The sequence below is a fragment of the Oncorhynchus mykiss genome, chromosome 5, assembly GCF_057628025.1.
Source record: "Oncorhynchus mykiss isolate SJ-2025 chromosome 5, ASM5762802v1, whole genome shotgun sequence".
In the NCBI taxonomy this organism is placed as follows: Eukaryota; Metazoa; Chordata; class Actinopteri; order Salmoniformes; family Salmonidae; genus Oncorhynchus; species Oncorhynchus mykiss.
The window spans coordinates 68,467,727-68,493,049 of record NC_143026.1 but is presented as its reverse complement, the minus strand read 5'-3'; the positions used below and the strand labels follow the sequence as shown (position 1 = coordinate 68,493,049).

The following is a 25,323-nucleotide window of genomic DNA, read 5'->3' as shown; positions in this document are numbered from 1 at the left end:
CACTTTAAATGCACCCTGGTTGAGCTGTGTTGTGGAGGACTTGAGAAAAAGCTTTTACCATCCTCTTCTGAAGAGCTCAGGCAGACTGCTGGAGCACAGCAATTACTAGCAGACAGACAAGTGTCATTTACCTGCTCCACAGATCTTAGAGCCACTGACTGAACCAGGGATCAGTGCTTATCTCTCCTCTCTCACCTCTCGCTCTCCCCTTGTTCTCTCGCGCACTGTTTCTAATGATCTGAGTAGAAGAGACTGGATGAACGAACAATCTGCAATCAGCTTCAAACCTTTTCACCTTTTGACACCTCTATTTTGGTGAAGTTGCTTTCACAAAGCCAGCTCTTACAAAGAGAAAGTGAGTGTTTATGAGTCTGTGTACACAATAATTCATCCTTTGTATTGCAGTAGTGCTGGTATACAGCCATGAGCCAGTTCTACCACAAAGAATAGAATAACAATTCAACTTGAAGTAATTAAAAAAAATGCTGTCCACAAATCAATCAGTATCCTACACTGAGGATAAACCCACACAAGACACTGGTACTTGTTTTATTGATGTGTTATTTCACTGACAGCTGTTGTCAGCCTGTTCTGCTGACCATTTGCATATAGCAGAAGATAACATCATAAGGGGAAAGTATAGATATGGATTAGTCAGAGAGGAAAAGGCAGCTAACGCAACCGCAACATACTGTATTGTAGTAGACTTGAGACACAGACAGGTTTCAATATTAGTCTCTGACATCTGACACAAGCAGCAGTCTCATCTACAGGGAGTCTAGTTGGCTGAGGTAGGAGAGAGTATGGGGAGGGAGAGGAGGATCAATAGGCAGATGAGGAAAAGGAGGGGTGAGGGAATAAAAATGAATTAAAGAGGGGGGTTCTGACTCACCAGTAAAGTCTTCCTCTCCAGATCCCTGACATCCGTCCTCATCGTCACACTCTCCGCTGGCCTCTCCTCTCGTCCCACTGCCCGTCTCCACCCACGCCCCCCATTCTGTCGCCCAGCCCATCTGACCCTGCATCTCCTGTAACACACACACAAACATATATCAGAGGTCAATTGGGGTAATCCTGTCTGAAAATAAGCCACATCAAATTCTGTACTGTTCCACTGTTCAAAACAAAACATGATTTAAATGGACAGACGAATGCTAGAGCACACAATACATACTGATCTGCTTACAAATCAAATGTTATTTGTCACATGTGCCGAATACAACAGTGACAGTTAATATGGACATAACCCATGTGCATATACATCAGTAATAAAACTGCCCCTCCCCCAAAAAATGTGAAATCAAAAACGGCAATTATAAAATTTCAGCAAACTGGTAGACAGAGCTATGAGTTCAGCTTAGATGTTCTTCCCTTTCCAGCATTATTACATCTGACTGCAGGCAATGTTGATGAGCCAGTCTTCTGCAACAGAACATTGTGCTCGTCTGCATAATGTGATCTTGCGAACAATGCATGTGACACAAATTAATAAAGTATGAAAAATAATCTTGCCATTCAGAGGACAAGTGTAACTTTTGCAGACAGCACAGATCAACGTTACGAAAACAAAATTAGGGGTTTCGTGTTGAACAAAATGTGATGATATCCAACTAGAGCCTAGTATGCTCTGTTCCAAATGTTGGTTCATCTGACAGGTGGGTAACATTTTACTTGACACCCAGTGTCATAACATGTCATGACACAGTCATAACCCTGTCATAACCAATATATTTATACCTGTTGTGACATATTGCATTTTTTTATGGCTGGTTATGACGCCTAGATTAGTGTCAAAACCCACATTTATTCAAATGAGTTTTCCCTGTCAAGAACTCTCCTTTCATTTAAAAGTTTGTTTCTTAAATCCTTTACAGTCATTTTTTATATCATATTTTAAATAACTTGTAGAAAACACACTTTATGACACTGCCAAGAAGCATTCTGACCATTCTGTGTCACTTTACTTGGACTAAGGAAATATACTTTGACACTGTCAAGAAGCATGATCATCGTAATCATATCAGTCAGATAGGCCTATCACAGCAATGTTTTGGGTTAGGGTGTGTCAAGTGTCAGCTGTGCAGAGGTGAGGACAGAGTCAGGCGCAGGACACAGAACTGAGTAAAATAACATACTTTACTCTGAAAAATAATCAGCCAATAAATCAATAAATAACACAAAACCAATTATGGATGAATTTTGGATGAAAAGCGCGCCCAAATTAAACTTCCTGCTACTCAGGCCCAGAAGATAGGATATGCATATATTTGGTAGATTTGGATAGAAAACACTAAGGTTTCCAAAACTGTTAAAATAGTGTCTGTGAGTATAACAGAACTGATTTGGCAGTCGAAAACCTGAGAAAAATCCATCCAGGAAGTAGGATTTTTTTTTTTTTGTAGTTTTCTATTCAATGCTATGGCGGTATCCATTGACTTAGGACTCAAATTGCAGTTTCTACGCCTTCCACTAGATGTCAACAGTCTTTAGAAATTGTTTCAGGCTTGTATTCTGAAAAATGAGGGAGTAAGAGCAGTCTGAATGAGTGGACCCTTTTCATGTGCGCGTCCAAGAGAGTGCCTTTCTTGTTTACCTTTAATATTGACAACGTTATTGTCCGGATTAAATATTATTGATTATTTAGGCTAAAAACAAGGATTTAATATAAACATCGTTTGACATGTTTCTATGAACTTTACGGATACAATTAGGATTTTTTGTCTGCTTGTTGTGACTGCGTTTGAGCCTGTGGATTACTGAAGAAAACTGAGGTTTTTGGATATAAAGAGAGACTTTATCGAACAAAACAAACATTTATTGAGTAAATGAATGTCTTTTGAGTGAAACCAAAGGTAAGTGATTCATTTTATCTCTATTTCTGACTTGTGTAACTCTTCTACTTGGCTGGTTACTGTTTGTAATGATTTGTCTGCTGGGCGATGTTCTCAAATAATCGTAAGGTATGCTTTCGCCATAACGAATTTTTGAAATCTGACACAGTGGTTGGATTCACAAGAAGTTCATCTTTAAACCTATGTAAAATACTTATGTTTTCTGAATTTTTATAATTAATATTTCTGTATTTGAATTTGGCGCTCTGCAATTTCACTGGATGGTGGCCAGGTGGGACGCTAGCGTCGCCCAAACAAGGAGAGGGACGCTAGCGCTGCCCGAACAAGGAGAGGGACGCTAGCGCTGCCCGAACAAGGAGAGGGACGCTAGCACCGCCCGAACAAGGAGAGGCACCAACTTCGGCGGAAGTCGTGACAGTACCCCCCCACCCCCGGACCAGCCACCACCGGACTGAGGAGAGACACATGGAACGAGGGGTTAATACGATAATCAGGAGGAAGCTGTAACCTATAACATAACTTGTTCAGTCTCTTCAGGACTTTAAGTGGCCCCACAGACCGCGGACCCAGCTTCCGGCAGGGCAGGCGAAGGGCCAGGTTTCGGGTCGAGAGCCCGACCCGGTCTCCCGGTGCATACACCGGGGCCTCACTGCGTTGGCGGACGGCGCTCGCCTTCTGTCGCCTGATGGCCAGTTGCAGGCGTACAAGGGCAGCGTCCCAGGTTTCCTCCGAGCGCCAAAACCATTCATCCACCGCAGGTGCCTCAATCTGGCTCTGATGCCACGGTGCCAGAACCGGCTGATAACCTACTACACACTGAAACGGAGACAGGTTAGTGGAGGAGTGGCGGAGGGAGTTTTGGGCCATCTCTGCCCAGGGGATGAAAGACGACCACTCCCCCAGCCGGTCCTGGCAATAAGACCGCAGAAACCTACCCACATCCTGGTTCTCTCTCTCCACCTGCCCATTACTTTCTGGGTGAAACCCTGAGGTCAGGCTGACCGAGACCCCCAGACGTTCCATGAATGCCCTCCAGACCCTTGATGTGAACTGGGAACCCCGATCAGACACTATATCCTCAGGTACCCCGTAGTGCCGGAAGACGTGTGTAAACAGGGTCTCCGCAGTCTGTAGGGCCGTAGGGAGATCGGGCAAAGGAATGAGATGGCAGGTCTTAGAAAACCGATCCACATCAACCAGAATCGTGGTGTATCCTTGTGACGGAGGGAGATCCGTCACGAAATCCACTGATAGGTGTGACCACGGCCGTTGTGGAACGGGTAGGGTTTGTAATTTTCCTCTGGTGTCTAGGTGACTTGCACTGGGCGCACACCGAGCAGGAGGAAACATACACCCTCACTTCCTTAGCTAAAGTGGGCCACCAGCACTTCCCACTAAGACAGCGCACTGTCCAACCGATGCCAGGATAACCAGAGGAAGGTGATGTATGAGCCCAACAGATCAATTGATCACGAACATCAAACGGGACGTACTTACGTCCAACTGGACACTGGGTGGGAGTGAACTCCGCACGTAACGCCCGCTCGATGTCCGCGTCAACCTCCCATACCACCGGTGCCACCAGGCAAGAAGCCGGAAGTATGGGAGTGGGATCCATGGGCCGCTCCTCTGTGTCATACATCCGAGACAGTGTGTCTGCCTTAGTGTTCTGGGAACCTGGTCTGTAGGATAGAGTGAACACAAAATGGGTGAAAAACATGGCCGACCTTGCCTGGCAAGGATTCATTCTCCTCCCCGCCCGGATGTACTCCAGATTGCGGTCGTCAGTCCAAAAGCTTCTTTTCAGAAGGCGAGAGCCAAATCGGCATATTCAGGGGGGATGTGCATGGTGGAGACCTGGTTTGGACTCTCCGTAGTTGCACCTATGGAAACACCTATACACCTCCCTGAACACTGACGTGACCATCCCTTGAGAGCCCTCTATTGCCACAAAATAGTGGGGTCATGATGGGCCAACCAGGGAAACCCCAACACCACAGGAAATGCAGGAGAATCGATCAGGAAGAGACTAATTCTCTCCTCATGACCCTCCTGCGTTATCATACATAGTGGAGCTGTGACCTACCTAATCAGACCCGACCCTAAAGGACAACTATCTAAGGAATGTACAGGGAAGGGTACATCAACAGGAACCATCTACGAGCAAACGAACGGTCAATAAAGTTCCCAGCTGCGCCTGAATCTACTAGCGCCTTATGCTGAGAATGCGGGGAAATTCTATAGATATATACATGTGCGCAACAGGAAGCTCTGGGTGAGTTGGATGCATACTCACCTGTGATGATCCACCAGTGCTCTGCCTGCTGCCTCGACTTCCCGGGGAACCTCTCCAGCACCGACCAGCAGTGTGTCCTCTGCGGCCACAGGTAGTGCAGGAAACAGCCCCCCCCTCCGGTCACCCACCCTCCGGTGGCCAACAGGTTATCCAGCCGGATGGATAAATCCACCAGCTGGTCGAGGGTAAGGGCGGTGTCCCTGCAGGCCAGCTCCCGACGAACGTCCTCACGTAGACTACATCGGTAATGGTTGATCAGGGCACTCTCATTGCATCCCAAGCTGGCAGCCAGGGTCCTGATGTCCAGTGTGAATTCCTATGCGCTCCTCATCCCCTGTCTGATATGGAACAAGCGGACCGACGCTGCGTCTATACTTCCCCTTTCAGCGTTGGCCCACTCAAGCTCCTTCCCAAACAGACAGGAGATGAGGGCGGACATGCTCTCGTATCTCGAGGGAGCCGGGTGGACGGTCGCCAGGTAGAGCTCCAACTGGAGCAGGAACCCCTGGCACCCGGAAGCCGTCCCATCATATGCGCTCGGGAGCGAGAGCCAAATCCCACTAGGTCCAGGTGACAGAAGGGTGGACAGTGGTGTAGGTTGTGGTGTTGGTGGTGGTGTTGGTTGGAGTGAAGTTGATGGGGTTGTGGGAAAACCCCCTCTTTCCCATCGCTCCATGGTGAGCAGCACGCGATCCATGGCTGTGCCAAGATGTTGGAGCATCATGGCTGTGCCAAGATGTTGGAGCATCATGGCTGTGCCAAGATGTTGGAGCATCGCGTCCATCGTGCTGCTGGACGTGTTCCTCCACTGGTACCGGAGAACTGGGTGCACCTGCTGACTCCATTAACCTCTAGTGACTCCCCATCCCGCATGAGGGAGCGTAATCATTGACTGACACTAATTAGCATAACGCAACGGACATAAATATTCCTAGAAAATATTCCTATTCATGAAAATCACAAGTGAAATATATTGAGACACAGCTTAGCCTTTTGTTAATCACCCTGTCATCTCAGATTTTCAAAATATGCTTTACAGCCAAAGCTAGACAAGCATTTGTGTAAGTTTATCGATAGCCTAGCATAGCATTTTGTCCAGCTAGCAGCAGGTAACTTGGTCAGGGAAATCAGAAAAGCAATCAAATTAAATTGTTTACCTTTGATGAGCTTCGGATGTTTTCACTCACGAGACTCCCAGTTAGATAGCCAATGTCCTTTTTTCCAAAAATATTATTTTTGTAGGCGAAATAGCTCCGTTTGTTCTTCACGTTTGCCTGAGAAATCGACGACCACCGCCGAACACCGCCCGAACAAGGAGAGGCACCAACTTCGGCGAAAGTCGTGACAGGGTGAAAACACAATGATTATTGGATCTTCCATACCAACATGCAATAATGTATTGATTGAAGAAGCATCAATAGTACTATACTGAACAAAAATATAAAATGAAACATGTAAAGTTTTGGTCCCATGTTTCATCTCATAAATGTTCCATATGCACAAAAAGCTTATTTCTCTCAAATTTTGGGCACAAATTTATTTACATCCCTGTTAGTGAGCCTTTCTCCTTTGCCAAGATAATCCATCCGCCTGACAGGTGTGGCATAGCAAGAAACAGCATGATCATTACACAGGTTCACCTTGTGCTGGGGACAATAAAAGGCCACTTTAAAATGTGCTTTGTTGTCACACAACACAACGCCACAGATGTCTCATGTTTTGAGCGAGCGTGCAATTGGCATGCTGACTGCAGGAATGTTCACCAGAGCTGTTGCCAGGGAATGTAATGTGTATGCCTCTACCATAAGCTGCCTTATGGTAGATAAATTGTTTTAGAGAATTTAGCAGTATGTCCAACCAGCCTCACATGTAACCAAGCCAGCCCAGGACCTCCACAACAGGCTTCTTCACCTGCAGGATCGTCTGAGGGGGGTGGGGGTACTGAGGAGTATTTCTGTCTTTGGGTAAAACCTCATTCTAAATTGTTGAGCCTGGCTCCCCAGTGGGTGCACCCCTATCAAGTCATGTGAAATCCATAGACTTAATTTATATAGACCATAGACTTAATTTATTTTAAATTACTGATTTCCTTTTATGAACTGTAACTCAGTTAAAATCTTTGAAAATGTTGCATGTTGCATTTATATTTTTGTTCACTATATATCCTATAGTAAAAAGGGCTCACTATTGATGTGGCTGCCCTTGGGGCTGTTACTATAGCAGAAGAGCAGATGATATTGTTGCCCTTGGGGCTGTTACTATAGCAGAAGAGCAGATGATTTTCTTGCCCTTGGGGCTGTTACTATAGCAGAAGAGCAGATGATTTTCTTGCCCTTGGGGCTGTTACTATAGCAGAAGAGCAGATTATATTGTTGCCCTTGGGGCTGTTACTATAGCAGAAGAGCAGATGATATTGCTGCCCTTGGGGCTGTTACTATAGCAGAAGAGCAGATGATTTTCTTGCCCTTGGGGCTGTTACTATAGCAGAAGAGCAGATTATATTGTTGCCCTTGGGGCTGTTACTATCGCAGAAGAGCAGATGATATTGTTGCCCTTGGGGATGTTACTATAGCAGAAGAGCAGATGATTTTGATGCCCTTGGGGCTGTTACTATAGCAGAAGAGCAGATGATATTGTTGCTCTTGGGGCTGTTACTATAGCAGAAGAGCAGATGATATTGTTGCTCTTGGGGCTGTTACTATAGCAGAAGAGCAGATGATATTGTTGCCCTTGGGGCTGTTACAATAGCAGAAGAGCAGATGATTTTGCTGCCCTTGGGGCTGTTACTATAGCAGAAGAGCAGATGATTTTGTTGCCCTTGGGGATGTTACTATAGCAGAAGAGCAGATGATTTTGTTGCCCTTGGGGCTGTTACTATAGCAGAAGAGCAGATGATTTTGCTGCCCTTAGGGCTGTTACTATAGCAGAAGAGCAGATGATTTTGCTGCCCTTGGGGCTGTTACTATAGCAGAAGAGCAGATGATATTGCTGCCCTTGGGGCTGTTACTATAGCAGAAGAGCAGATGATATTGCTGCCCTTGGGGATGTTACTATAGCAGAAGAGCAGATGATTTTGCTGCCCTTGGGGCTGTTACTATAGCAGAAGAGCAGATGATTTTGTTGCCTGCCCTTGGGGCTGTTACTATAGCAGAAGAGCAGATGATATTGTTGCCCTTGGGGCTGTTACTATAGCAGAAGAGCAGATGATATTGTTGCCTGCCCTTGGGGCTGTTACTATAGCAGAAGAGCAGATGATATTGTTGCCCTTGGGGCTGTTACTATAGCAGAAGAGCAGATGATTTTGCTGCCCTTGGGGCTGTTACTATAGCAGAAGAGCAGATGATTTTGCTGCCCTTGGGGCTGTTACTATAGCAGAAGAGCAGATGATTTTGTTGCCTGCCCTTGGGGCTGTTACTATAGCAGAAGAGCAGATGATATTGTTGCCTGCCCTTGGGGCTGTTACTATAGCAGAAGAGCAGATGATATTGTTGCTCTTGGGGATGTTACTATAGCAGAAGAGCAGATGATTTTGCTGCCCTTGGGGCTGTTACTATAGCAGAAGAGCAGATGATATTGTTGCTCTTGGGGCTGTTACTATAGCAGAAGAGCAGATGATATTGCTGCCCTTGGAGCTGTTACTATAGCAGAAGAGCAGATGATTTTCTTGCCCTTGGGGCTGTTACTATAGCAGAGGAGCAGATGATATTGTTGCCCTTGGGGCTGTTACTATAGCAGAAGAGCAGATGATATTGTTGCCTGCCCTTGGAGCTGTTACTATAGCAGAAGAGCAGATGATATTGTTGCTCTTGGGGCTGTTACTATAGCAGAAGAGCAGATGATATTGTTGCCTGCCCTTGGGGCTGTTACTATAGCAGAAGAGCAGATGATATTGTTGCCCTTGGGGCTGTTACTATAGCAGAAGAGCAGATGATATTGTTGCTCTTGGGGCTGTTACTATAGCAGAAGAGCAGATGATATTGTTGCCCTTGGGGCTGTTACTATAGCAGAAGAGCAGATGATATTGTTGCTCTTGGGGCTGTTACTATAGCAGAAGAGCAGATGATATTGTTGCCCTTGGGGCTGTTACTATAGCAGAAGAGCAGATGATATTGTTGCTCTTGGGGCTGTTACTATAGCAGAAGAGCAGATGATATTGTTGCCTGCCCTTGGGGCTGTTACTATAGCAGAAGAGCAGATGATATTGTTGCCTGCCCTTGGGGCTGTTACTATAGCAGAAGAGCAGATTATATTGTTGCCCTTGGGGCTGTTACTATAGCAGAAGAGCAGATGATATTGTTGCTCTTGGGGCTGTTACTATAGCAGAAGAGCAGATGATTTTGTTGCTCTTGGGGCTGTTACTATAGCAGAAGAGCAGATGATTTTGTTGCCCTTGGAGCTGTTACTATAGCAGAAGAGCAGATGATTTTGCTGCCCTTGGGGCTGTTACTATAGCAGAAGAGCAGATGATATTGTTGCCTGCCCTTGGGGCTGTTACTATAGCAGAAGAGCAGATTATATTGTTGCCCTTGGGGCTGTTACTATAGCAGAAGAGCAGATAATTTTGTTGCCCTTGGGGCTGTTACTATAGCAGAAGAGCAGATGATTTTGCTGCCCTTGGGGCTGTTACTATAGCAGAAGAGCAGATGATTTTGCTGCCCTTGGGGCTGTTACTATAGCAGAAGAGCAGATGATTTTGCTGCCCTTGGGGCTGTTACTATAGCAGAAGAGCAGATGATTTTGTTGCCCTTGGGGCTGTTACTATAGCAGAAGAGCAGATGATTTTGCTGCCCTTAGGGCTGTTACTATAGCAGAAGAGCAGATGATTTTGCTGCCCTTGGGGCTGTTACTATAGCAGAAGAGCAGATGATATTGCTGCCCTTGGGGCTGTTACTATAGCAGAAGAGCAGATGATATTGCTGCCCTTGGGGATGTTACTATAGCAGAAGAGCAGATGATTTTGCTGCCCTTGGGGCTGTTACTATAGCAGAAGAGCAGATGATTTTGTTGCCTGCCCTTGGGGCTGTTACTATAGCAGAAGAGCAGATGATATTGTTGCCCTTGGGGCTGTTACTATAGCAGAAGAGCAGATGATATTGTTGCCTGCCCTTGGAGCTGTTACTATAGCAGAAGAGCAGATGATATTGTTGCCCTTGGGGCTGTTACTATAGCAGAAGAGCAGATGATATTGTTGCTCTTGGGGCTGTTACTATAGCAGAAGAGCAGATGATATTGTTGCCCTTGGGGCTGTTACTATAGCAGAAGAGCAGATGATATTGTTGCTCTTGGGGCTGTTACTATAGCAGAAGAGCAGATGATATTGTTGCCCTTGGGGCTGTTACTATAGCAGAAGAGCAGATGATATTGTTGCTCTTGGGGCTGTTACTATAGCAGAAGAGCAGATGATATTGTTGCCTGCCCTTGGGGCTGTTACTATAGCAGAAGAGCAGATTATATTGCTGCCCTTGGGGCTGTTACTATAGCAGAAGAGCAGATGATATTGCTGCCCTTGGGGATGTTACTATAGCAGAAGAGCAGATGATTTTGCTGCCCTTGGGGCTGTTACTATAGCAGAAGAGCAGATGATTTTGTTGCCTGCCCTTGGGGCTGTTACTATAGCAGAAGAGCAGATGATATTGTTGCCCTTGGGGCTGTTACTATAGCAGAAGAGCAGATGATATTGTTGCCTGCCCTTGGGGCTGTTACTATAGCAGAAGAGCAGATGATATTGTTGCCCTTGGGGCTGTTACTATAGCAGAAGAGCAGATGATTTTGCTGCCCTTGGGGCTGTTACTATAGCAGAAGAGCAGATGATTTTGCTGCCCTTGGGGCTGTTACTATAGCAGAAGAGCAGATGATTTTGTTGCCTGCCCTTGGGGCTGTTACTATAGCAGAAGAGCAGATGATATTGTTGCCTGCCCTTGGGGCTGTTACTATAGCAGAAGAGCAGATGATATTGTTGCTCTTGGGGATGTTACTATAGCAGAAGAGCAGATGATTTTGCTGCCCTTGGGGCTGTTACTATAGCAGAAGAGCAGATGATATTGTTGCTCTTGGGGCTGTTACTATAGCAGAAGAGCAGATGATATTGCTGCCCTTGGAGCTGTTACTATAGCAGAAGAGCAGATGATTTTCTTGCCCTTGGGGCTGTTACTATAGCAGAGGAGCAGATGATATTGTTGCCCTTGGGGCTGTTACTATAGCAGAAGAGCAGATGATATTGTTGCCTGCCCTTGGAGCTGTTACTATAGCAGAAGAGCAGATGATATTGTTGCTCTTGGGGCTGTTACTATAGCAGAAGAGCAGATGATATTGTTGCCTGCCCTTGGGGCTGTTACTATAGCAGAAGAGCAGATGATATTGTTGCCCTTGGGGCTGTTACTATAGCAGAAGAGCAGATGATATTGTTGCTCTTGGGGCTGTTACTATAGCAGAAGAGCAGATGATATTGTTGCCCTTGGGGCTGTTACTATAGCAGAAGAGCAGATGATATTGTTGCTCTTGGGGCTGTTACTATAGCAGAAGAGCAGATGATATTGTTGCCCTTGGGGCTGTTACTATAGCAGAAGAGCAGATGATATTGTTGCTCTTGGGGCTGTTACTATAGCAGAAGAGCAGATGATATTGTTGCCTGCCCTTGGGGCTGTTACTATAGCAGAAGAGCAGATGATATTGTTGCCTGCCCTTGGGGCTGTTACTATAGCAGAAGAGCAGATTATATTGTTGCCCTTGGGGCTGTTACTATAGCAGAAGAGCAGATGATATTGTTGCTCTTGGGGCTGTTACTATAGCAGAAGAGCAGATGATTTTGTTGCTCTTGGGGCTGTTACTATAGCAGAAGAGCAGATGATTTTGTTGCCCTTGGAGCTGTTACTATAGCAGAAGAGCAGATGATTTTGCTGCCCTTGGGGCTGTTACTATAGCAGAAGAGCAGATGATATTGTTGCCTGCCCTTGGGGCTGTTACTATAGCAGAAGAGCAGATTATATTGTTGCCCTTGGGGCTGTTACTATAGCAGAAGAGCAGATAATTTTGTTGCCCTTGGGGCTGTTACTATAGCAGAAGAGCAGATGATTTTGCTGCCCTTGGGGCTGTTACTATAGCAGAAGAGCAGATGATTTTGCTGCCCTTGGGGCTGTTACTATAGCAGAAGAGCAGATGATTTTGCTGCCCTTGGGGCTGTTACTATAGCAGAAGAGCAGATGATTTTGTTGCCCTTGGGGCTGTTACTATAGCAGAAGAGCAGATGATTTTGCTGCCCTTAGGGCTGTTACTATAGCAGAAGAGCAGATGATTTTGCTGCCCTTGGGGCTGTTACTATAGCAGAAGAGCAGATGATATTGCTGCCCTTGGGGCTGTTACTATAGCAGAAGAGCAGATGATATTGCTGCCCTTGGGGATGTTACTATAGCAGAAGAGCAGATGATTTTGCTGCCCTTGGGGCTGTTACTATAGCAGAAGAGCAGATGATTTTGTTGCCTGCCCTTGGGGCTGTTACTATAGCAGAAGAGCAGATGATATTGTTGCCCTTGGGGCTGTTACTATAGCAGAAGAGCAGATGATATTGTTGCCTGCCCTTGGAGCTGTTACTATAGCAGAAGAGCAGATGATATTGTTGCCCTTGGGGCTGTTACTATAGCAGAAGAGCAGATGATATTGTTGCTCTTGGGGCTGTTACTATAGCAGAAGAGCAGATGATATTGTTGCCCTTGGGGCTGTTACTATAGCAGAAGAGCAGATGATATTGTTGCTCTTGGGGCTGTTACTATAGCAGAAGAGCAGATGATATTGTTGCCCTTGGGGCTGTTACTATAGCAGAAGAGCAGATGATATTGTTGCTCTTGGGGCTGTTACTATAGCAGAAGAGCAGATGATATTGTTGCCTGCCCTTGGGGCTGTTACTATAGCAGAAGAGCAGATTATATTGTTGCCCTTGGGGCTGTTACTATAGCAGAAGAGCAGATGATATTGTTGCTCTTGGGGCTGTTACTATAGCAGAAGAGCAGATGATTTTGTTGCTCTTGGGGCTGTTACTATAGCAGAAGAGCAGATGATTTTGTTGCCCTTGGAGCTGTTACTATAGCAGAAGAGCAGATGATTTTGCTGCCCTTGGGGCTGTTACTATAGCAGAAGAGCAGATGATATTGTTGCCTGCCCTTGGGGCTGTTACTATAGCAGAAGAGCAGATTATATTGTTGCCCTTGGGGCTGTTACTATAGCAGAAGAGCAGATAATTTTGTTGCCCTTGGGGCTGTTACTATAGCAGAAGAGCAGATGATTTTGTTGCCTGCCCTTGGGGCTGTTACTATAGCAGAAGAGCAGATGATATTGTTGCCTGCCCTTGGGGCTGTTACTATAGCAGAAGAGCAGATGATATTGTTGCTCTTGGGGCTGTTACTATAGCAGAAGAGCAGATGATATTGTTGCCCTTGGGGCTGTTACTATAGCAGAGGAGCAGATGATATTGTTGCTCTTGGGGCTGTTACTATAGCAGAAGAGCAGATGATATTGTTGCCCTTGGGGCTGTTACTATAGCAGAAGAGCAGATGATATTGTTGCTCTTGGGGCTGTTACTATAGCAGAAGAGCAGATGATATTGTTGCCTGCCCTTGGGGCTGTTACTATAGCAGAAGAGCAGATGATATTGTTGCCTGCCCTTGGGGCTGTTACTATAGCAGAAGAGCAGATTATATTGTTGCCCTTGGGGCTGTTACTATAGCAGAAGAGCAGATGATATTGTTGCTCTTGGGGCTGTTACTATAGCAGAAGAGCAGATGATTTTGTTGCTCTTGGGGCTGTTACTATAGCAGAAGAGCAGATGATTTTGTTGCCCTTGGAGCTGTTACTATAGCAGAAGAGCAGATGATTTTGCTGCCCTTGGGGCTGTTACTATAGCAGAAGAGCAGATGATATTGTTGCCTGCCCTTGGGGCTGTTACTATAGCAGAAGAGCAGATTATATTGTTGCCCTTGGGGCTGTTACTATAGCAGAAGAGCAGATAATTTTGTTGCCTGCCCTTGGGGCTGTTACTATAGCAGAAGAGCAGATGATATTGTTGCCCTTGGGGCTGTTACTATAGCAGAAGAGCAGATGATATTGTTGCCTGCCCTTGGAGCTGTTACTATAGCAGAAGAGCAGATGATATTGTTGCTCTTGGGGCTGTTACTATAGCAGAAGAGCAGATGATATTGTTGCCTGCCCTTGGGGCTGTTACTATAGCAGAAGAGCAGATGATATTGTTGCCCTTGGGGCTGTTACTATAGCAGAAGAGCAGATGATATTGTTGCTCTTGGGGCTGTTACTATAGCAGAAGAGCAGATGATATTGTTGCCCTTGGGGCTGTTACTATAGCAGAAGAGCAGATGATATTGTTGCCTGCCCTTGGAGCTGTTACTATAGCAGAAGAGCAGATGATATTGTTGCTCTTGGGGCTGTTACTATAGCAGAAGAGAAGATGATATTGTTGCCTGCCCTTGGGGCTGTTACTATAGCAGAAGAGCAGATGATATTGTTGCCCTTGGGGCTGTTACTATAGCAGAAGAGCAGATGATATTGTTGCTCTTGGGGCTGTTACTATAGCAGAAGAGCAGATGATATTGTTGCCCTTGGGGCTGTTACTATAGCAGAAGAGCAGATGATATTGTTGCTCTTGGGGCTGTTACTATAGCAGAAGAGCAGATGATATTGTTGCCCTTGGGGCTGTTACTATAGCAGAAGAGCAGATGATATTGTTGCTCTTGGGGCTGTTACTATAGCAGAAGAGCAGATGATATTGTTGCCTGCCCTTGGGGCTGTTACTATAGCAGAAGAGCAGATGATATTGTTGCCTGCCCTTGGGGCTGTTACTATAGCAGAAGAGCAGATTATATTGTTGCCCTTGGGGCTGTTACTATAGCAGAAGAGCAGATGATATTGTTGCTCTTGGGGCTGTTACTATAGCAGAAGAGCAGATGATTTTGTTGCTCTTGGGGCTGTTACTATAGCAGAAGAGCAGATGATTTTGTTGCCCTTGGAGCTGTTACTATAGCAGAAGAGCAGATGATTTTGCTGCCCTTGGGGCTGTTACTATAGCAGAAGAGCAGATGATATTGTTGCCTGCCCTTGGGGCTGTTACTATAGCAGAAGAGCAGATTATATTGTTGCCCTTGGGGCTGTTACTATAGCAGAAGAGCAGATAATTTTGTTGTCCTTGGGGCTGTTACTATAGCAGAAGAGCAGATGATTTTGCTGCCCTTGGGGCTGTTACTATAGCAGAAGAGCAGATGATTTTGCTGCCCTTGGGGCTGTTACTATAGCAGAAGAGCAGATGATTTTGCTGCCCTTGGGGCTGTTACTATAGCAGAAGAGCAGATGATTTTGTTGCCCTTGGGGCTGTTACTATAGCAGAAGAGCAGATGATTTTGCTGCCCTTAGGGCTGTTACTATAGCAGAAGAGCAGATGATTTTGCTGCCCTTGGGGCTGTTACTATAGCAGAAGAGCAGATGATATTGCTGCCCTTGGGGCTGTTACTATAGCAGAAGAGCAGATGATATTGCTGCCCTTGGGGATGTTACTATAGCAGAAGAGCAGATGATTTTGCTGCCCTTGGGGCTGTTACTATAGCAGAAGAGCAGATGATTTTGTTGCCTGCCCTTGGGGCTGTTACTATAGCAGAAGAGCAGATGATATTGTTGCCCTTGGGGCTGTTACTATAGCAGAAGAGCAGATGATATTGTTGCCTGCCCTTGGAGCTGTTACTATAGCAGAAGAGCAGATGATATTGTTGCCCTTGGGGCTGTTACTATAGCAGAAGAGCAGATGATATTGTTGCTCTTGGGGCTGTTACTATAGCAGAAGAGCAGATGATATTGTTGCCCTTGGGGCTGTTACTATAGCAGAAGAGCAGATGATATTGTTGCTCTTGGGGCTGTTACTATAGCAGAAGAGCAGATGATATTGTTGCCCTTGGGGCTGTTACTATAGCAGAAGAGCAGATGATATTGTTGCTCTTGGGGCTGTTACTATAGCAGAAGAGCAGATGATATTGTTGCCTGCCCTTGGGGCTGTTACTATAGCAGAAGAGCAGATGATATTGTTGCCTGCCCTTGGGGCTGTTACTATAGCAGAAGAGCAGATTATATTGTTGCCCTTGGGGCTGTTACTATAGCAGAAGAGCAGATGATATTGTTGCTCTTGGGGCTGTTACTATAGCAGAAGAGCAGATGATTTTGTTGCTCTTGGGGCTGTTACTATAGCAGAAGAGCAGATGATTTTGTTGCCCTTGGAGCTGTTACTATAGCAGAAGAGCAGATGATTTTGCTGCCCTTGGGGCTGTTACTATAGCAGAAGAGCAGATGATATTGTTGCCTGCCCTTGGGGCTGTTACTATAGCAGAAGAGCAGATTATATTGTTGCCCTTGGGGCTGTTACTATAGCAGAAGAGCAGATAATTTTGTTGCCCTTGGGGCTGTTACTATAGCAGAAGAGCAGATGATTTTGCTGCCCTTGGGGCTGTTACTATAGCAGAAGAGCAGATGATTTTGCTGCCCTTGGGGCTGTTACTATAGCAGAAGAGCAGATGATTTTGCTGCCCTTGGGGCTGTTACTATAGCAGAAGAGCAGATGATTTTGTTGCCCTTGGGGCTGTTACTATAGCAGAAGAGCAGATGATTTTGCTGCCCTTAGGGCTGTTACTATAGCAGAAGAGCAGATGATTTTGCTGCCCTTGGGGCTGTTACTATAGCAGAAGAGCAGATGATATTGCTGCCCTTGGGGCTGTTACTATAGCAGAAGAGCAGATGATATTGCTGCCCTTGGGGATGTTACTATAGCAGAAGAGCAGATGATTTTGCTGCCCTTGGGGCTGTTACTATAGCAGAAGAGCAGATGATTTTGTTGCCTGCCCTTGGGGCTGTTACTATAGCAGAAGAGCAGATGATATTGTTGCCCTTGGGGCTGTTACTATAGCAGAAGAGCAGATGATATTGTTGCCTGCCCTTGGAGCTGTTACTATAGCAGAAGAGCAGATGATATTGTTGCTCTTGGGGCTGTTACTATAGCAGAAGAGCAGATGATATTGTTGCCTGCCCTTGGGGCTGTTACTATAGCAGAAGAGCAGATGATATTGTTGCCCTTGGGGCTGTTACTATAGCAGAAGAGCAGATGATATTGTTGCTCTTGGGGCTGTTACTATAGCAGAAGAGCAGATGATATTGTTGCCCTTGGGGCTGTTACTATAGCAGAAGAGCAGATTATATTGTTGCTCTTGGGGCTGTTACTATAGCAGAAGAGCAGATGATATTGTTGCCCTTGGGGCTGTTACTATAGCAGAAGAGCAGATGATATTGTTGCTCTTGGGGCTGTTACTATAGCAGAAGAGCAGATGATATTGTTGCCTGCCCTTGGGGCTGTTACTATAGCAGAAGAGCAGATGATATTGTTGCCTGCCCTTGGGGCTGTTACTATAGCAGAAGAGCAGATGATTTTGTTGCTCTTGGGGCTGTTACTATAGCAGAAGAGCAGATGATTTTGTTGCCCTTGGAGCTGTTACTATAGCAGAAGAGCAGATGATTTTGCTGCCCTTGGGGCTGTTACTATAGCAGAAGAGCAGATGATATTGTTGCCTGCCCTTGGGGCTGTTACTATAGCAGAAGAGCAGATTATATTGTTGCCCTTGGGGCTGTTACTATAGCAGAAGAGCAGATAATTTTGTTGCCCTTGGGGCTGTTACTATAGCAGAAGAGCAGATGATTTTGCTGCCCTTGGGGCTGTTACTATAGCAGAAGAGCAGATGATTTTGCTGCCCTTGGGGCTGTTACTATAGCAGAAGAGCAGATGATTTTGCTGCCCTTGGGGCTGTTACTATAGCAGAAGAGCAGATGATTTTGTTGCCCTTGGGGCTGTTACTATAGCAGAAGAGCAGATGATTTTGCTGCCCTTAGGGCTGTTACTATAGCAGAAGAGCAGATGATTTTGCTGCCCTTGGGGCTGTTACTATAGCAGAAGAGCAGATGATATTGCTGCCCTTGGGGCTGTTACTATAGCAGAAGAGCAGATGATATTGCTGCCCTTGGGGATGTTACTATAGCAGAAGAGCAGATGATTTTGCTGCCCTTGGGGCTGTTACTATAGCAGAAGAGCAGATGATTTTGTTGCCTGCCCTTGGGGCTGTTACTATAGCAGAAGAGCAGATGATATTGTTGCCCTTGGGGCTGTTACTATAGCAGAAGAGCAGATGATATTGTTGCCTGCCCTTGGAGCTGTTACTATAGCAGAAGAGCAGATGATATTGTTGCTCTTGGGGCTGTTACTATAGCAGAAGAGCAGATGATATTGTTGCCTGCCCTTGGGGCTGTTACTATAGCAGAAGAGCAGATGATATTGTTGCCCTTGGGGCTGTTACTATAGCAGAAGAGCAGATGATATTGTTGCTCTTGGGGCTGTTACTATAGCAGAAGAGCAGATGATATTGTTGCCCTTGGGGCTGTTACTATAGCAGAAGAGCAGATTATATTGTTGCTCTTGGGGCTGTTACTATAGCAGAAGAGCAGATGATATTGTTGCCCTTGGGGCTGTTACTATAGCAGAAGAGCAGATGATATTGTTGCTCTTGGGGCTGTTACTATAGCAGAAGAGCAGATGATATTGTTGCCTGCCCTTGGGGCTGTTACTATAGCAGAAGAGCAGATGATATTGTTGCCTGCCCTTGGGGCTGTTACTATAGCAGAAGAGCAGATTATATTGTTGCCCTTGGGGCTGTTACTATAGCAGAAGAGCAGATGATATTGTTGCTCTTGGGGCTGTTACTATAGCAGAAGAGCAGATGATTTTGTTGCTCTTGGGGCTGTTACTATAGCAGAAGAGCAAATGATTTTGTTGCCCTTGGAGCTGTTACTATAGCAGAAGAGCAGATGATTTTGCTGCCCTTGGGGCTGTTACTATAGCAGAAGAGCAGATGATATTGTTGCCTGCCCTTGGGGCTGTTACTATAGCAGAAGAGCAGATTATATTGTTGCCCTTGGGGCTGTTACTATAGCAGAAGAGCAGATAATTTTGTTGCCCTTGGGGCTGTTACTATAGCAGAAGAGCAGATGATTTTGCTGCCCTTGGGGCTGTTACTATAGCAGAAGAGCAGATGATTTTGCTGCCCTTGGGGCTGTTACTATAGCAGAAGAGCAGATGATTTTGCTGCCCTTGGGGCTGTTACTATAGCAGAAGAGCAGATGATTTTGTTGCCCTTGGGGCTGTTACTATAGCAGAAGAGCAGATGATTTTGCAGCCCTTAGGGCTGTTACTATAGCAGAAGAGCAGATGATTTTGCTGCCCTTGGGGCTGTTACTATAGCAGAAGAGCAGATGATATTGCTGCCCTTGGGGCTGTTACTATAGCAGAAGAGCAGATGATATTGCTGCCCTTGGGGATGTTACTATAGCAGAAGAGCAGATGATTTTGCTGCCCTTGGGGCTGTTAATATAGCAGAAGAGCAGATGATTTTGTTGCCTGCCCTTGGGGCTGTTACTATAGCAGAAGAGCAGATGATATTGTTGCCCTTGGGGCTGTTACTATAGCAGAAGAGCAGATGATATTGCTGCCCTTGGGGATGTTACTATAGCAGAAGAGCAGATGATTTTGCTGCCCTTGGGGCTGTTACTATAGCAGAAGAGCAGATGATATTGTTGCCTGCCCTTGGGGCTGTTACTATAGCAGAAGAGCAGATGATATTGTTGCCCTTGGGGCTGTTACTATAGCAGAAGAGCAGATGATATTGCTGCCCTTGGGGCTGTTACTATAGCAGAAGAGCAGATGATATTGTTGCCCTTGGGGCTGTTACTATAGCAGAGGAGCAGATGATTTTGCTGCCCTTGGGGATGTTACTATAGCAGAAGAGCAGATGATATTGTTGCTCTTGGGGCTGTTACTATAGCAGAAGAGCAGATGATTTTGCTGCCATTGGGGCTGTTACTATAGCAGAAGAGCAGATGAAATTGTTGCCTGCCCTTGGGGCTGTTACTATAGCAGAAGAGCAGATGATATTGTTGCCTGCCCTTGGGGCTGTTACTATAGCAGAAGAGCAGATGATTTTGTTGCCCTTGGAGCTGTTACTATAGCAGAAGAGCAGATGATTGTGCTGCCCTTGGGGCTGTTACTATAGCAGAAGAGCAGATGATTTTGCTGCCCTTGGGGCCGTTACTATAGCAGAAGAGCAGATGATATTGCTGCCCTTGGGGCTGTTACTATAGCAGAAGAGCAGATGATTTTCTTGCCCTTGGGGCTGTTACTATAGCAGAAGAGCAGATGATTTTACTGCCCTTGGAGCTGTTACTATAGCAGAAGAGCAGATGATTTTGCTGCCCTTGGGGCTGTTACTATAGCAGAAGAGCAGATGATTTTGCTGCCCTTGGGGCTGTTACTATAGCAGAAGAGCAGATGATTTTCTTGCCCTTGGGGCTGTTACTATAGCAGAAGAGCAGATTATATTGTTGCCCTTGTGGCTGTTACTATAGCAGAGGAGCAGATGATTTTGCTGCCCTTGGGGATGTTACTATAGCAGAAGAGCAGATGATATTGTTGCTCTTGGGGCTGTTACTATAGCAGAAGAGCAGATGATATTGCTGCCCTTGGGGCTGTTACTATAGCAGAAGAGCAGATGATATTGTTGCCTGCCCTTGGGGCTGTTACTATAGCAGAAGAGCAGATGATATTGTTGCTCTTGGGGCTGTTACTATAGCAGAAGAGCAGATGATATTGTTGCCCTTGGGGCTGTTACTATAGCAGAAGAGCAGATGATATTGTTGCTCTTGGGGCTGTTACTATAGCAGAAGAGCAGATGATATTGTTGCCCTTGGGGCTGTTACTATAGCAGAAGAGCAGATGATATTGTTGCTCTTGGGGCTGTTACTATAGCAGAAGAGCAGATGATTTTGCTGCCCTTGGGGATGTTACTATAGCAGAAGAGCAGATGATTTTGTTGCCCTTGGAGCTGTTACTATAGCAGAAGAGCAGATGATATTGTTGCCCTTGGGGCTGTTACTATAGCAGAAGAGCAGATGATTTTGCTGCCCTTGGGGATGTTACTATAGCAGAAGAGCAGATGATTTTGCTGCCCTTGGGGCTGTTACTATAGCAGAAGAGCAGATGATTTTGTTGCCCTTGGGGCTGTTACTATAGCAGAAGAGCAGATGATATTGTTGCCTGCCCTTGGGGCTGTTACTATAGCAGAAGAGCAGATGATATTGTTGCTCTTGGGGCTGTTACTATAGCAGAAGAGCAGATGATATTGTTGCCCTTGGGGCTGTTACTATAGCAGAAGAGCAGATGATATTGTTGCCTGCCCTTGGGGCTGTTACTATAGCAGAAGAGCAGATGATATTGTTGCTCTTGGGGCTGTTACTATAGCAGAAGAGCAGATGATATTGTTGCCCTTGGGGCTGTTACAATAGCCGAAGAGCAGATGATTTTGCTGCCCTTGGGGCTGTTACTATAGCAGAAGAGCAGATGATATTGTTGCCTGCCCTTGGAGCTGTTACTATAGCAGAAGAGCAGATGATTTTGCTGCCCTTGGGGCTGTTACTATAGCAGAGGAGCAGATGATTTTGCTGCCCTTGGGGATGTTACTATAGCAGAAGAGCAGATGATATTGTTGCTCTTGGAGCTGTTACTATAGCAGAAGAGCAGATGATTTTGCTGCCCTTGGGGCTGTTACTATAGCAGAAGAGCAGATGATTTTGCTGCCCTTGGAGCTGTTACTATAGCAGAAGAGCAGATGATTTTGCTGCCCTTGGGGCTGTTACTATAGCAGAAGAGCAGATGATTTTGCTGCCCTTGGGGCTGTTACTATAGCAGTAGAGCATATGATTTTCTTGCCCTTGGGGCTGTTACTATAGCAGAAGAGCAGATGATTTTGCTGCCCTTGGGGCTGTTACTATAGCAGAAGAGCAGATGATTTTCTTGCCCTTGGGGCTGTTACTATAGCAGAAGAGCAGATGATATTGTTGCCCTTGGGGCTGTTACTATAGCAGAGGAGCAGATGATTTTGCTGCCCTTGGGGATGTTACTATAGCAGAAGAGCGGATGATATTGTTGCTCTTGGGGCTGTTACTATAGCAGAAGAGCAGATGATATTGTTGCTCTTGGGGCTGTTACTATAGCAGAAGAGCAGATGATATTGTTGCCCTTGGGGCTGTTACTATAGCAGAAGAGCAGATGATTTTGCTGCCCTTTGGGCTGTTACTATAGCAGAAGAGCAGATGATATTGCTGCCCTTGGGGCTGTTACTATAGCAGAAGAGCAGATGATATTGTTGCCCTTGGGGCTGTTACTATAGCAGAAGAGCAGATGATATTGCTGCCCTTGGGGCTGTTACTATAGCAGAAGAGCAGATGATATTGTTGCCTGCCCTTGGGGCTGTTACTATAGCAGAAGAGCAGATGATATTGTTGCTCTTGGGGCTGTTACTATAGCAGAAGAGCAGATGATTTTGCTCTTGGGGCTGTTACTATAGCAGAAGAGCAGATGATTTTCTTGCCCTTGGGGCTGTTACTATAGCAGAAGAGCAGATGATTTTCTTGCCCTTGGGGCTGTTACTATAGCAGAAGAGCAGATGATTTTGCTGCCCTTGGGGCTGTTACTATAGCAGAAGAGCAGATGATATTGTTGCCTGCCCTTGGGGATGTTACTATAGCAGAAGAGCAGATGATATTGCTGCCCTTGGGGCTGTTACTATAGCAGAAGAGCAGATGATTTTGCTGCCCTTGGGGCTGTTACTATAGCGGAAGAGCAGATGATATTGCTGCCCTTGGGGCTGTTACTATAGCAGAAGAGCAGATGATATTGCTGCCCTTGGGGCTGTTACTATAGCAGAAGAGCAGATGATATTGCTGCCCTTGGGGCTGTTACTATAGCAGAAGAGCAGATTATATTGCTGCCCTTGGGGATGTTACTATAGCAGAAGAGCAGATGATATTGTTGCTCTTGGGGCTGTTACTATAGCAGAAGAGCAGATGATATTGTTGCCTGCCCTTGGGGCTGTTACTATAGCAGAAGAGCAGATGATATTGTTGCCCTTGGAGCTGTTACTATAGCAGAAGAGCAGATGATATTGCTGCCCTTGGGGCTGTTACTATAGCAGAAGAGCAGATGATTTTGTTGCTCTTGGGGCTGTTACTATAGCAGAAGAGCAGATGATTTTCTTGCCCTTGGGGCTGTTACTATAGCAGAAGAGCAGATGATTTTGTTGCTCTTGGGGCTGTTACTATAGCAGAAGAGCAGATGATTTTCTTGCCCTTGGGGATGTTACTATAGCAGAAGAGCAGATGATTTTCTTGCCCTTGGGGCTGTTACTATAGCAGAAGAGCAGATGATTTTGCTGCCCTTGGGGCTGTTACTATAGCAGAAGAGCAGATGATATTGTTGCCTGCCCTTGGAGCTGTTACTATAGCAGAAGAGCAGATGATTTTGCTGCCCTTGGGGCTGTTACTATAGCAGAGGAGCAGATGATTTTGCTGCCCTTGGGGATGTTACTATAGCAGAAGAGCAGATGATATTGTTGCTCTTGGGGCTGTTACTATAGCAGAAGAGCAGATGATTTTGCTGCCCTTGGGGATGTTACTATAGCAGAAGAGCAGATGATATTGTTGCTCTTGGGGCTGTTACTATAGCAGAAGAGCAGATGATTTTGCTGCCCTTGGGGCTGTTACTATAGCAGAAGAGCAGATGATTTTGCTGCCCTTGGAGCTGTTACTATAGCAGAAGAGCAGATGATTTTGCTGCCCTTGGGGCTGTTACTATAGCAGAAGAGCAGATGATTTTGCTGCCCTTGGGGCTGTTACTATAGCAGTAGAGCATATGATTTTCTTGCCCTTGGGGCTGTTACTATAGCAGAAGAGCAGATGATTTTGCTGCCCTTGGGGCTGTTACTATAGCAGAAGAGCAGATGATTTTCTTGCCTTGGGGCTGTTACTATAGCAGAAGAGCAGATGATATTGTTGCCCTTGGGGCTGTTACTATAGCAGAGGAGCAGATGATTTTGCTGCCCTTGGGGATGTTACTATAGCAGAAGAGCAGATGATATTGTTGCTCTTGGGGCTGTTACTATAGCAGAAGAGCAGATGATATTGTTGCTCTTGGGGCTGTTACTATAGCAGAAGAGCAGATGATATTGTTGCCCTTGGGGCTGTTACTATAGCAGAAGAGCAGATGATTTTGCTGCCCTTGGGGCTGTTACTATAGCAGAAGAGCAGATGATATTGCTGCCCTTGGGGCTGTTACTATAGCAGAAGAGCAGATGATATTGTTGCCCTTGGGGCTGTTACTATAGCAGAAGAGCAGATGATATTGCTGCCCTTGGGGCTGTTACTATAGCAGAAGAGCAGATGATATTGCTGCCCTTGGGGCTGTTACTATAGCAGAAGAGCAGATGATATTGTTGCTCTTGGGGCTGTTACTATAGCAGAAGAGCAGATGATATTGTTGCCCTTGGGGCTGTTACTATAGCAGAAGAGCAGATGATTTTGCTGCCCTTGGGGCTGTTACTATAGCAGAAGAGCAGATGATATTGCTGCCCTTGGGGCTGTTACTATAGCAGAAGAGCAGATGATATTGTTGCCCTTGGGGCTGTTACTATAGCAGAAGAGCAGATGATATTGCTGCCCTTGGGGCTGTTACTATAGCAGAAGAGCAGATGATATTGTTGCCTGCCCTTGGGGCTGTTACTATAGCAGAAGAGCAGATGATTTTCTTGCCCTTGGGGCTGTTACTATAGCAGAAGAGCAGATGATTTTCTTGCCCTTGGGGCTGTTACTATAGCAGAAGAGCAGATGATTTTGCTGCCCTTGGGGCTGTTACTATAGCAGAAGAGCAGATGATATTGTTGCCTGCCCTTGGGGATGTTACTATAGCAGAAGAGCAGATGATATTGCTGCCCTTGGGGCTGTTACTATAGCAGAAGAGCATATGATTTTGCTGCCCTTGGGGCTGTTACTATAGCGGAAGAGCAGATGATATTGCTGCCCTTGGGGCTGTTACTATAGCAGAAGAGCAGATGATATTGCTGCCCTTGGGGCTGTTACTATAGCAGAAGAGCAGATGATATTGCTGCCCTTGGGGCTGTTACTATAGCAGAAGAGCAGATGATATTGCTGCCCTTGGGGATGTTACTATAGCAGAAGAGCAGATTATATTGTTGCTCTTGGGGCTGTTAC

The 25,323-nt window shown here is 45.8% G+C and overlaps 1 protein-coding gene across 1 annotated transcript in view; it reads right to left on the bottom strand.

The window, feature by feature from the left end:
- gpc5b (glypican 5b) overlaps positions 1–25,323 on the bottom strand; it is a 95,879-nt gene that overhangs the window by 16,353 nt on the left and 54,203 nt on the right. The window contains exon 8 of the mRNA XM_036978156.2: positions 893–1,028. Within this exon, the coding sequence (XP_036834051.1) occupies positions 893–1,028 (136 nt within the window). The remainder of the gene's footprint in view (positions 1–892; positions 1,029–25,323) is intronic.